This window comes from Thermobia domestica, chromosome 16, assembly GCF_964235325.1.
Source record: "Thermobia domestica chromosome 16, izTheDome1.hap1.1, whole genome shotgun sequence".
In the NCBI taxonomy this organism is placed as follows: Eukaryota; Metazoa; Arthropoda; class Insecta; order Zygentoma; family Lepismatidae; genus Thermobia; species Thermobia domestica.
Window position 1 is genome coordinate 11,824,464 of NC_137469.1, and position 12,872 is coordinate 11,837,335.

Below are 12,872 nucleotides of genomic sequence, written 5' to 3' on the forward strand. Positions count from 1 at the left end.
ATGGTCACTTGTAACTTGGAGAAGGTTGTAGAGCCTTAATTTCGCCAAATAACGGACATCATAAATACATCAGAAGAATACGAGCCTGGACTAATGTGAGCTTTATTAGGATTAGTAAAGGAGAGCCCGATTGACGATAGAGCCTCAGCCCAAGTTATCCTCAACTTCAACAAGGTCATTTGTGACTTGAAGGAGGTTGCAGAACCTTAACTTCACCACGTAAAGGAAGTCATAAATACCCAGAAAAGAAATCCACAAGTCTCATAGAGGATAGCGAGTCCAAAGTCCAAGATCAACCTTATGAGTCTGGGCTAATGTGAGCTTTATTAGGATTAGTAAGCGCGAGGGGATTGTGGATAGAGCCTCAGCCAAAATGGTCACTTGTAACTTGGAGAAGGTTGTAGAGCCTTAATTTCGCCAAATAAAGGAAATCATAAATACATGAGAAGAATACGAGTCTGGGCTAATGTGAGCTTTATTAGGATTAGTAAAGGAGAGCCCGATTGACGATAGAGCCTCAGTCCAAGTTAGCCCCAACTTTAATATGGAAATTTGTGACTTGAAGAAGATTACAGAGCCTTATGAAGAAGATTACATAGCCTTAACTTTGTCACTAAAACAAAATTATCAATCATCAAAATCCCGTCTTTTTAGCATTGGTGGTGAAAAAGCACATCAATCAATCAATCAATCAATCAACTCTTAATTCGGGTACTCACCATCCTTTCGTCACGTGCGTAATAAACTTGATCTGTTTGTCGCTGCGCTCTTCCGATGAATGGCAGACAACTTTCTTGAAGCTGTGGTCCAAATTGTTCGTGATTTTGAAGGTCGCATTCTTATGGAACGTATACGCCATCGTCAAGTCCAAAGTGTGCCAATTGTGGTGTTCTGTCACCCAGTGTGGATATCGACATCTGGAAGTATGGTTTTCCACTGAAAATACAAGAAGGAAAATAAATAATGAATACTACAATAGAATAAACATATTTTAAAAACATTTTTTCCTAAATACTAATTTTGCTCCGACATCTTTACACGATCCAATAAAACCTCAACAAAAACTTTGAGAATGTAAAAAAAAAAGTACTCAATCCAATAAAACTTGAGCAAGAGCTTCAAGGATGTGAAAAAAGTATACGATCCAATAAAACTTGAGCAAGAATTTTAAGGATGTGAAAAAGAGTTCACGATCCAATAAAACTGGAACAAGAGCTTCAAGGATGTGGAAAAGAGTTCACGATCCAATAAAACTTGAACAAGAGCTTCAAGGATGTGGAAAAGAGTTCACGATCCAATAAAACTTGAGCAAGAGTTTTAAGGATGTGAAAAAGAGTTCACGATCCAATAAAACTTGAACAAGAGCTTCAAGGATGTGGAAAAGAGTTCACGATCCAATAAAACTTGAGCAAGAGTTTAAGGATGTGAAAAAGAGTTCACGATCCAATAAAACTTGAACAAGAGCTTCAAGGATGTGGAAAAGAGTTCACGATCCAATAAAAATTGAGCAAGAGTTTTAAGGATGTGAAAAAGAGTAAACGATTCAATAAAACTAGAACAAAAGCTTAAAGGACGTAAAAAGTACACGGTTCAATAAAATTTGAGCAAGACCTTCAAGTACGTAAACAGTACATGATCCACTATACCTTGAAGAACTTCTAGAACGTGAAAAAGTACACGATCCAATAAAACTTGAACAAGAGCTGTATGAACGTAAAAGAGTACACGATCCAACAAAACTTGAACAGAAGCTTCAAAGATGAAATTATACTTAAGAATAAAAATGAAAGGAACCATTGATAAAGGAGGACTTATTTCTTTTTTTAATCAGGATTGTGCTAAGTTTTAATGTCTATCTAGTTAGATTATGGTAGGATTTAATTTTTATTAAGTAGACCTGTGATAGGTTTTAATCTTTATTTAGTGGGATTATGAAAAGCTTTAATTTTTATCTAGTGGAATTATAGTAGGATTTAATCTTTACCTAGTGGGATTATGAAAGGCATTAATCTTTATCTAGTGGAATTATGAAAGGCTTTGGTTTTTATCTAGTGGAATTATGAAAGGCTTTGGTTCTTATCTAGTGGAATTATGGTACGATTTAATCTTTATCTGGCAGGATTATGGTAGGATTTAATCTTTATCTAGTAGGATAATGGTAGGATTTAATCTTTATCGAGTAGGATTATGGTAGGTTTTATTGTGTATCTAGTGGGATTATAGTAGATTTTACTCTTTATCTAGTGAGATGATTAATTTTTACCTTTATCTAGCGGGATTTCAGTGTGTTTTGAGTGTGACTTGATGGGAAATAATCATGAACCACTGGCAACTCTCATTCTTATCATTGTTAACCATACTTTTTCTTCTCAGTTTGATCAAACGACCACATTTGTCTCTCTCTCTGTTCTCTGAAATCATGCTTAGTGTACAACATATTACTGCTTTCTGGTGCTTGCATGGAAAATTATTTGCAACGTAGCTTTCACAAGGGTGAAAGCCCTTATTGATGCATCGCTAGCGTCCGGTAAATGTTTCTTCCTAGCGTGTTCATTAGTGCATGCCTGTGCAACTTTGAATGCAGTTGGCTATTTGAGAAATGGAGCAGATACTACTACCAACTTCTGATGTTACAGGTCACAGATCATACAGAGACAACACACGCTGCAAATATGAGCGGGAATGAGAGAATCTGTATTGTTCCACGCATATGCATCTAGGCCGTCGCATTTACGTAACTTTGGTGACTTTGTTGTTTGTCTGAGAATCTGAGGTTTCTTTTCAGCACTGGGACAGTATAAAACGTGGACTTAGGGACGGAGAAACCGACTCCCGGGCCCAAGCAGAAATAATAATAATAATAATAATAATAATAATAATAATAATAATAATAATAATAATAATAATAATGATAATAATCTAGAAAGAAAAATAAGCTGGCTGTCTGAGGTGTCGTCATCGCTGCTAATACGTAAACTTATAGATTCATAAGTAGTCCGAAACAATGAACTTCCATGAGGAATTGAACACGAATCTCTTACGCCTTTTTGCTGACCTAGTATACGGGAAAATAGCCAGATGGTCTTGGGCTTTAGATTTCGGATTAAGAGGCGTAATAAATCGTGGATTCAAATCCCACCGAAGGGCATGAGACAATCTAACTGTCCTCGAAGTTTCTGTGCTCTGTTCCTATCGTATTGGACTAAAGTAGAATACTGAATGAGATTCATTACGTGACCGTGGAGAAGACAAGTGTCCCAGTTGGGACGATTTATTAGTTAAGTGGTTACTGTGTGAGCTTTTCGTGTATGAGGTAACGCGTTTGATTCTCGGTAAGAGGGCATGGAACATACTACAATTGTCCAAAAAAATGTAAATATAGTTCTATATATCCTCGCTGCTGACAAAGCATGTGAATACAACCAATCAAAATGTATCTTTCTCTTTCAGTTTAACGTCCCTCGATTATGCCTTTTAGGCTAAAGGGAAACGGATCATTAAGGCAAGCAAATGATGATGGAATGAAAAACTGGTGGAATGAAAAAGTGGGAGAAAACGGGAGTACCTCGAGGAAACCCACGGAAACGATGTTGTCCACCTCAAACTTACTTGGATGGGGATCGAACCAGGAAACACACGCATCATAGATAAGCGCTCTACCACTGAGTCACCGTGCGCCTACTAGTGCTCTCAAACGGGTCGGGTCGGGTCAGGTCAACTCAGGTCGGGTTGTCGGGTCGGGTCAGTCGAATCAGTTCGGGTCGGGTTGTCGGGTCGGGTCAGTCGAATCAGCTCGGGTCGGGTTGTCGGGTCAGACTACTCGGGTCGGATCAGTCGGGTCAGGTCGGGTCGGGTTGTCGGGTCGGGTCAATCGGGTCAGCTCGGGTCGTATGTGGGGTCGGGTGAGTCGGGTCAGCTCGAGTCGGGTTGTCGGGCCGGGTCAACCGGGTCAGCTCGGGTCGGGTCAGGTCAATCAGGTCGGATCACGGTTCGGGTCAGTCGGGTCAGGTCACGGGTCGGGTCGGGTCGGGTCGGTCTTGAACCCGACCCGATGAGAGCACTACTTCCTACAACCATCAGGAGATGATGAATGAATACATATACTGACTATATATGTGAATTGAAATAAGATGGAATGAAATACAGAGATTGTTAGGTTTGTCTTTTCTTCTCGGAAACTACGCATGAGGATTTAGTCACCACATCATTTTATTCAGCCCAATTAGATCTATCCATTGGTAGATCTCTCATTTTCGGATTTTTTTCTTTAAACGCTACGAATACAGTAATTTTTTTGAAGTTCTCAATACCAAAACAAATCAAACTGTTTTAATGACCACCTACTGTTTTTGCAGCTTTTACATATATCTCTTTAACCACTACGCATTTGATATCCCTATCTTCCCCCACGCCAGAAGACATATACAAATATTACTAAGACAAGCTGACAGATGCCCAGCGAGGACCCCCCGCGTGGGGACTCTTAAACGGATTCTCAGATAGCCCCAGGTTGTCCCTTTTCGCTAACAGTCATGTTTTATTAATGAATTTTGGTTCGTCAAGAGACGCCCGCTGTGAGCGCCAAACAGGAGGTAATGACAATGGGAATAAAAACACATACATACAAAGTCACATACGCCACACACGGATATACGTACGCACCCCCGCAACACACACAGAGACAAAGAAATAAGATTTGCTGGTTGTTACGTCAAGCTGCACATGTGGCGGTGTTGTACGGCTGACAAATTGTTTAATTAGAACTCTCCTGAGAATACTGCTGAGAACTGAATTTCTATCTGTGATTTCTTGGTGACAACTGCCCCTTTTCCGGGACAAAAACTATTATCCACGTAGGGTAAGGCTTTAGAAGATATTAAACTCCTGCTGTTCTTCGTACAATATTGTTACAAACACACAGCGAAAAGATAAATACTTTTGTGAACAGTACACTGTATACAAAATAAGTGCGGGGCGTCTACGCGTGAAACTAATAGCGTAATTTTGCACGCAAACAACGCATATTAAAAAATGTGGATCATGTACTCTCACGTCCAAAATTATTGTCGCATGTCTATAAATATGTTGTTGTACGAAATATAATTTGATAAGAAATTTGCCAGTATTTCTTACAATGTTAGCATGTGTATAATTGACAAAGACATGTATGTGGCAAAATTTCATGTCAAAAGAGCAGTTAATAACAACAATATGAACGAAAACAAAACTTTCTTTTCCATTTAGCAACATTTTGTTTTACTCATTCTAATTTTCGTATTTATAATTCTTTTCCTATGAAATTTACCAGAAATATACATTTCCCGATTATACACATAGTATCAGTATTAAAAGTACCCTGAAAAAATCATTTTCAAATTATATTCTTACAAGAAAACAGTTATAGATATGTGACAATTATTTTGGACATTGAGTGCACCTTTAAGTAATTGTAACGTACAGTATTTACGCCTCTAGAATATTTTAACAATGAAACCTAAGGCCAACACGAGCCTTAGAGGGGTATATCGTGACAGCAAAGAAAATAGTATCAAATAGTATATATATAATTTTTTTTTTAAACATAAGAATAAGTTTAAACAAATATCCTTTCTACTTACAAGTTAATAGCGAAATAGAACAGAGTCCTTTTGTCAGTAATAAATTTAAATACTGTATTTACATCTTTGATTTCCTTTAGACTATAGATACCAAATATTAGTAAAATTTAAGAATTTTTCTACATTTACATTGGAGCACTCTTATTTAGAAAGCATGTTGGGTCTAATGGTAAATTATTTTTGCAAGATTAAGATTTTTCATTTCAAACACCAGTGGCGTATTTAGGGGGGCTTCCGGGCTTAAGCCCCCCCCGAAATCTTACTTGCTATAGGAAAGTATATGAAATATCTTGCAGAATTTTCACATTTTCAGGCAAAGCCCCCCCCCCCCGAAAGTTAACAAAGCCCTCCCCGAAACAAAATCGTAAATACGCCACTGTCAAACACCAATTATTTTATTTAATAAAATGGCCCTTTTTATGCTGAGATGGTACCATAGATCTTCCTTCCCAATTTTACAATTTATTAAGGCCCTTATGAAAGGAAATTAATACAGGGTGGCCCAAAAATAGGTATACAGTACCGTACTGATCAGCTCATTGCATTTTATATAATTTCTTATTGTTATCCTTCAGACAGACTTAGTTTCTTTATTATATGTTCTTAATGTGTTTTTACTTACATCTTGACTCGGAAGAGCCGAAGCAAATAAACCCATAAACTAGAATGTTATAGTAGATCAGGGGTGTACATTACAGATCCTTATAGGGTGTTTTCTGTTAACCTACTTCTTACCTTACAAATTTTAAAGTGATTCATATTCGGAACTGTTCGGTCAATATTGGGCCTAGTTCCTTCTATAGCCACTAAGGAGCAGCACCATCCAGACCAGGTAATCACATTATACCTCTCTCTTGTCGCATGTGTATATAATCGTGCTCGTACAAATACACTACTTTGAAATATGACCTTCTTCCATTTATTGGTGCTATTCGTTATATAATGGTAGCAATAGTATAATATAATAGTATAGCACTATAATAGTAGCCCCCACGTGTTATTACTACGGTTAATATCTAGCGTTCCTCCTTTTGATCCTTTCAAATAGAATTCGTCTCAATTCAAAATCTCGCACGAAATTCGAACACCTCGTACGGGGATCTTAGTGGACTGCCCACCCTTTTTACTTCCATTCTAAGTCGAGTATTAAAAAAAGGCGAAAAACAAGTATTTAATTATTTTAAATGAAAAAATCTAAATTTCGAATTTCATGTTTCTAAACTTAAAGAATTCCGAGAAATGGACATCTTATATATTATAATAAATGTAATCCCATCCCCCTTTTTTTAGTTATCCCACCCCTTTTCTTCTCTAACTCTATGGGGGAAGGGGGCACGATGGCCCAGTGGTAGAAAGCTTACCTCTGATGGGTAGCATCTCTGGTTCATTTCCTCCCAAGTAAGTTTGTGCTGGGTAACATCGTGATGATCGGTTTCCTCGGGGCGCTTCCGTTTCCTCCTAAATTCTCATTCCAACAAATCTTCCGTTTATCATTCACAAAAATTGCCTTAATCAACGTCTTCTTTAGCCTAAAGAGCATAATCATTGAAAGTTAAACTGAAAGGTTCAATAAGTAACTCCATGGTCAACAGAACCCCCAGGTTCAATGCTGCGTTCATAAAAGCTCTTCATTGACTTCTGTCCTTAGCCAACTGGATCCTAGTTTCTATTTTCTATTCCTAATTCTGCGAGATCCATCTTAATATTGTCCTCCCATCTGCTACTAGGTCTTCCTAATGGTCGTTTTCCAATTGGATTTCCAGTAAAAACTTTGAAGGCGTTCCTACTTTTTTTTTCATTTCCAATTGGATTTCCAGTAAAAACTTTGAAGGCGTTCCTACTTTCTTCAATTTCCAATTGGATTTCCAGTAAAAACTTTGAAGGTGTTCCTACTTTCTTCCATTTCCAATTGGATTTCCAGTAAAAACTTTGAAGGTGTTCCTACTTTCTTCCATTTCCAATTGGATTTCCAGTAAAAACTTTGAAGGTGTTCCTACTTTCTTCCATTTCCAATTGGATTTCCAGAAAAAACTTTGAAGGCGTTCTACTTTCTTCCATTTCCAATTGAATTTCCAGAAAAAACTTTGAAGGCGTTCTACTTTCTTCCATTTCCAATTGGATTTCCAGTAAAAACTTTGAAGGCGTTCCTACTTTCTTCCATTTCCAATTGGATTTCCAGTAAAAACTTTGAAGGCGTTCCTACTTTCTTCCATTTCCAATTGGATTTCCAGTAAAAACTTTGAAGGCGTTCCTACTTTCTTCCATTTCCAATTGGATTTCCAGTAGAAACTTTGAAGGCGTTCCTACCTTCTTCCATTTCCAATTGGATTTCCAGTAAACACTTTGAAGGCGTTCCTACTTTCTTCCATTTCCAATTGGATTTCCAGTAGAAACTTTGAAGGCGTTCCTACTTTCTTCCATTTCCAATTGGATTTCCAGTAAACACTTTGAAGGCGTTCCTACTTTCTTCCATTTCCAATTGGATTTCCAGTAAACACTTTGAAGGCGTTCCTACTTTCTTCCATTTCCAATTGGATTTCCAGTAGAAACTTTGAAGGCGTTCCTACTTTCTTCCATTTCCAATTGGATTTCCAGTAAAAACTTTGAAGGCGTTCCTACTTTCTTCCATTTCCAATTGGATTTCCAGTAAAAACTTTGAAGGCGTTCCTACTTTCTTCCATTTCCAATTGGATTTCCAGTAAAAACTTTGAAGGCGTTCCTACTTTCTTCCATTTCCAATTGGATTTCCAGTAGAAACTTTGAAGGCGTTCCTACCTTCTTCCATTTCCAATTGGATTTCCAGTAAACACTTTGAAGGCGTTCCTACTTTCTTCCATTTCCAATTGAATTTCCAGTAGAAACTTTGAAGGCGTTCCTACTTTCTTCCATTTCCAATTGGATTTCCAGTAAACACTTTGAAGGCGTTCCTACTTTCTTCCATTTCCAATTGGATTTCCAGTAAACACTTTGAAGGCGTTCCTACTTTCTTCCATTTCCAATTGGATTTCCAGTAGAAACTTTGAAGGCGTTCCTACTTTCTTCCATTTCCAATTGGATTTCCAGTAAACACTTTGAAGGTGTTCCTACTTTCTTCCATTTCCAATTGAATTTCCAGCTAAAATGTGTCCACTGGATACATAAATCTATACCTTTTAATATCCTAAAAAAATGTAATGTGGATTTATTTGTCATTTTCCAGTGTAAGATTGAGAATATTAAATATTAGCATGAAATAAACTCTCATATGGTTGTTTTTCTGTTGATACTTGTAGAAAGTATATTGTCAGCATGTGTATTCTTACAGCATAACCAACGAACAATAAATTAATGATTACCTTCATTAAAAAAAAAAAACCTCGTTTCGTAGTTATTTTGAGAAGTACAGTATATACGTACACTCAGCCCCCAAAGGAAGCTCCACCGTTCGAGGGGGGCCCATGGTAAGACAAAAGTTTCTTACTCCATATACGATACGAACATAAAATTATAAATGAAACATCAAACAGATTCACTATATTACATAAACAAAACAGCACACAAAAGGTAAATAAAACAAAAATGAGTTGTCGGCCCATTTCAGTAAAAAAAAAAAAAAAAAAAAAAAAACCTACTATTAGGGTCCCCAGAAATAATATTTATTCGTATGGGTTTGAGATTTGTCAATATTGTCCCCTTAATTAATTTGTCATGTATGGAACGGGCCCAGGGACGTAACTAACGGCTCCACAGACCTTGGCGTGCGGGAGGGCCCACAGACTATGGGGGGCCATAAAGAATAATGGAAAGACGGAAAGAGCGGGCCGAAGAATTAGAAAAACAACTTTTTCTAGGGGCCCAAATACGTGTATTAATGCTTGCCCCCCAGAACAAAATCTATGTTACGGCGCTGTATACACTGCATAAAATGGGAGAATTATTATTAAACCAAGTCGAGTTTTCAAGTTGCTGGACTTACAAGCAGAAGCTCAATACTAAAACAAATCAGTTTCGAAATTCGATTTATTACTCAGACTTGGTCTTACTTTGTACCTTAATCAAACACGATAATTACTGTTCCTTCTAAACTCTTCAGCTGGCTGCGGATTCTTGAAGAAAGTAATACGAAGACCAGAAAGATAAATCAAGTTTTTACTTTCCATATTTCTTGTCCAATAATAGCTTTGATTGCAGATGTCTTTATTCGAGTTTCCTTCTTTTGTTTTATTTTTTTTTTTAAAGAATTTTATTTGTATCATAATATACTTTATGCTCTGATATAGTCGTAGAACTTTTATACATCTGCAACTCAATGATAAAAGATAGGCGTCCCCCAAGGTTCTGTGCTGGGGCCTTTGTTACTCGAAATTTACGGTAATGGTAAAGTAGCATCAATTCTTAAGCATATTACTCGAATACATCTCGGCAAACAAGAAGAGACGGGGGAAAGATGCAAAAATTCAAAAGAATAAAGAAGAGAATATGATTCTTATTCTTTATGTGCTGGAAGAGGGAGACGATATGCAACATTTCTCTGGAAATTCTCCAAAGATTCACAACACGAAGGAAAGCATTTTCTTCCATTGTCTTCTTTTTCTTCTTTTCTTTTATCCAGGCTCTGGAGAAGGGTCCTTTTCTCCTTTTTTTCTAAGTGAGTCCTGTGTGTTCTCATATCCTTGAGGGTCACGCAACCAGAAACGCTCAAAGAGATGGATAGGAAACACGACACATGATGAAATGAGAGCAGGCACAGAGAAGAAAGCGAACTCCTTCTTCTTTTTCTTAGGAGTTGTGAAAGCAGAAGAGACAGGATCACGAACTCTAAGAAACGAAAGATAAAAAGAGAGAGAGAGAGAGGAGGGAAAAGCTCATTCAAATTTAGAGAGTCTGTCTTAGTATATTTGGGAGCAGATCCTGTTTGTATGTTCTTCGCTCTCTGGGACATAGAGGGCTTCCTTCGTTTCGTTTGTTTTCATGTCATCGTCGTTGTTACGTTTCATTTTTTCTCCTCTTCCTGTACGTTTGTTGAAACCCCGGGTGGTGCATTATCCATTTCGCTTAGTGTCTTATTGCCTAAGCAAAAGTGAAGTGAAACAGGAGTACAAATATATATTTCACTTCATATTCTAATATTACAAAGTGAAAATCACTATCCACCTATGCAGAATGTATCAAGAACGTGAACCAAGTTCTGAGCGTAACATACGAGAGCAATTGATGGCGATTTTCTTCGAAACGAAAGTGTAACGAAGACAAATAGATTGCTTATTTTAAAACCTTTCACTTTAATGAATGGACATGTGGGGACTCTATAGTCTACTGGTGAGAATGACCTCGTGTTCCCGGGTTCGATTCTAGGCCGGGGTACCCCAATTTTCAGCGTCGTGAGATAAACTGGGCAGTCACACGAATAAGAGACGTGACGGTTACTACATCCAGAAAACTCCAGGTACACCTGTTAGAGATAACTAAGTTGGACATGGTTCCACAAGTCGCTAACAGATGACGTTGGAGCAGGCTAAAGTTCGCGAAGGACTGTTATGCCGGTGGTTAGTTACTTTTTAGAATGGACAACATATTGACAGATCACGTTCGGCAATACAACAAACAGTAAGCTTTTAAGATTCAATATGCAAGACGAAAATATGCTTTGTATTTTCGCCTGCTGACAACTACTTCCAATTTTGATTAAACATGCCGTGAAGTTCCTTTGAAGCTAACAAATTAGTCTTATTATTTGGAGTTGAAATCGGTCAAGGATAACACGAACTCGCTCCATTAAAAAAGTACTTTTTTCGTATTTATAATACTATATTTCGGTGTGATTTTAGGAAATGCTAAACGATACATTTCCATTAATAAAGGTCCCAAATCCATAGGGAACACCACTTTTATTATAACAGGTGTTCCCGAAGATATAATACTGGGTCATTTTTCATTTACATTATTAAAACAACATGAGTTCCCCAAGGTAGAATACAAGCGTTCTTGTTAACGAAAGTTTATACGGTGTTTGTATTTCATAAGAAAGTCGAGAACATCAGGTAATTTATTAAACCTCAACAATTAAGGACGAAATACTGTTAATATTCCCTGTTGTATGATACCAACAAATAAACGTTCACTTGTCTAATAACAGGACATACACAACAATTATCTGTCTTTTAGAACAAGAAAACGTTGTTAGATGTTGAAAGATTGGGCTTGAAAGAAAGAAAAAAAAACGCCTATATAACTGTTACGATATCCTGGAACAACTTTTTTTTTTTTTTTTTTTTTTTAGGCATTATTTATAGAGTGACATTATGACCAAGTCACAACGAAATAGTAGTTTCTGTAGCAATCTCAGAAATTAAGGGCCGTTGTCGATGGCATCCCTTTCTCCACGAATATCCGCAGCTCTTATAAGCTTTTCTTTTTTTCCTTCCATCTAATACGTATTGCAACAGATGTTAGGTTCATTTTCCTCAATTGCACAAATGCGAAGATTTATTTGTGTGGACCCCCGCAGGCATCAATCAGCACAGAATGCCCCCAGAATGAAAGGGCGAGAAAGAGAGAGAGATATAACGTCTGTGCCACCTGGTGCCAATGTCAACTTTTAACTAAGTGACAATCATCGTAGGAGACATCTTCAGACATCAGAACTTCTTCCAGGCTGATTTATAAAACAAGATCAAGGTAATAAAACTAAGCTTTATGTTTGAGACTTCCAAACAGAAGAAAAAAATAACAATAAGAATAAATGATAATAGTAAAAGTGGATCTGAAAAGGTAGGGGGACGTATGACGTCACGCCATCCCCCGTACCTATCTTTGCTCATTGTAATTTTGTTAGAAAGTGGGGGGGACGCCAAGGATATTTCTTGGAAGCGGGGGGACGGCGTCTCCCCGCATTCCCCTGCACTTTTACCCCTGATAGTAAATCAAAAATAAAAGTACCATTTCTGCTCTGATAAAATTAATTGAACTCCCAATTTTAAGAACTCTATTCTTTGGTCCCAGATTTCCAGCTGGCCTACTGGTGCGGGAGCACTGCCCGTAGTTTGAGGGAAATTTCCCTCATGAACTCCCTAAATATCCATGTTTAAGAATACTCCAGTACTTCCACACCATTTTTAAAAAGAGGTAAATGGATGGTGATCAAGTACTTCCAAACAGCCTCTTTAAAAATGATTATGCAAGTACTGAAAGATGAATATTTGGATAGTTCTCATACCAGTTCCTCAATGATATCTTGACCCAACTATGATCGGTCCATAGTAGTCGAGCTAGTAA

The 12,872-nt window shown here is 37.6% G+C and overlaps 1 protein-coding gene across 1 annotated transcript in view; it reads right to left on the reverse strand.

The window, feature by feature from the left end:
* LOC145672417 (uncharacterized) overlaps positions 1 to 12,872 on the reverse strand; it is a 572,617-nt gene that overhangs the window by 72,115 nt on the left and 487,630 nt on the right. Inside the window, exon 6 of the mRNA XM_081741570.1 lies at positions 720 to 936. Coding sequence (XP_081597696.1) covers positions 720 to 936 — 217 coding nt within the window. The remainder of the gene's footprint in view (positions 1 to 719; positions 937 to 12,872) is intronic.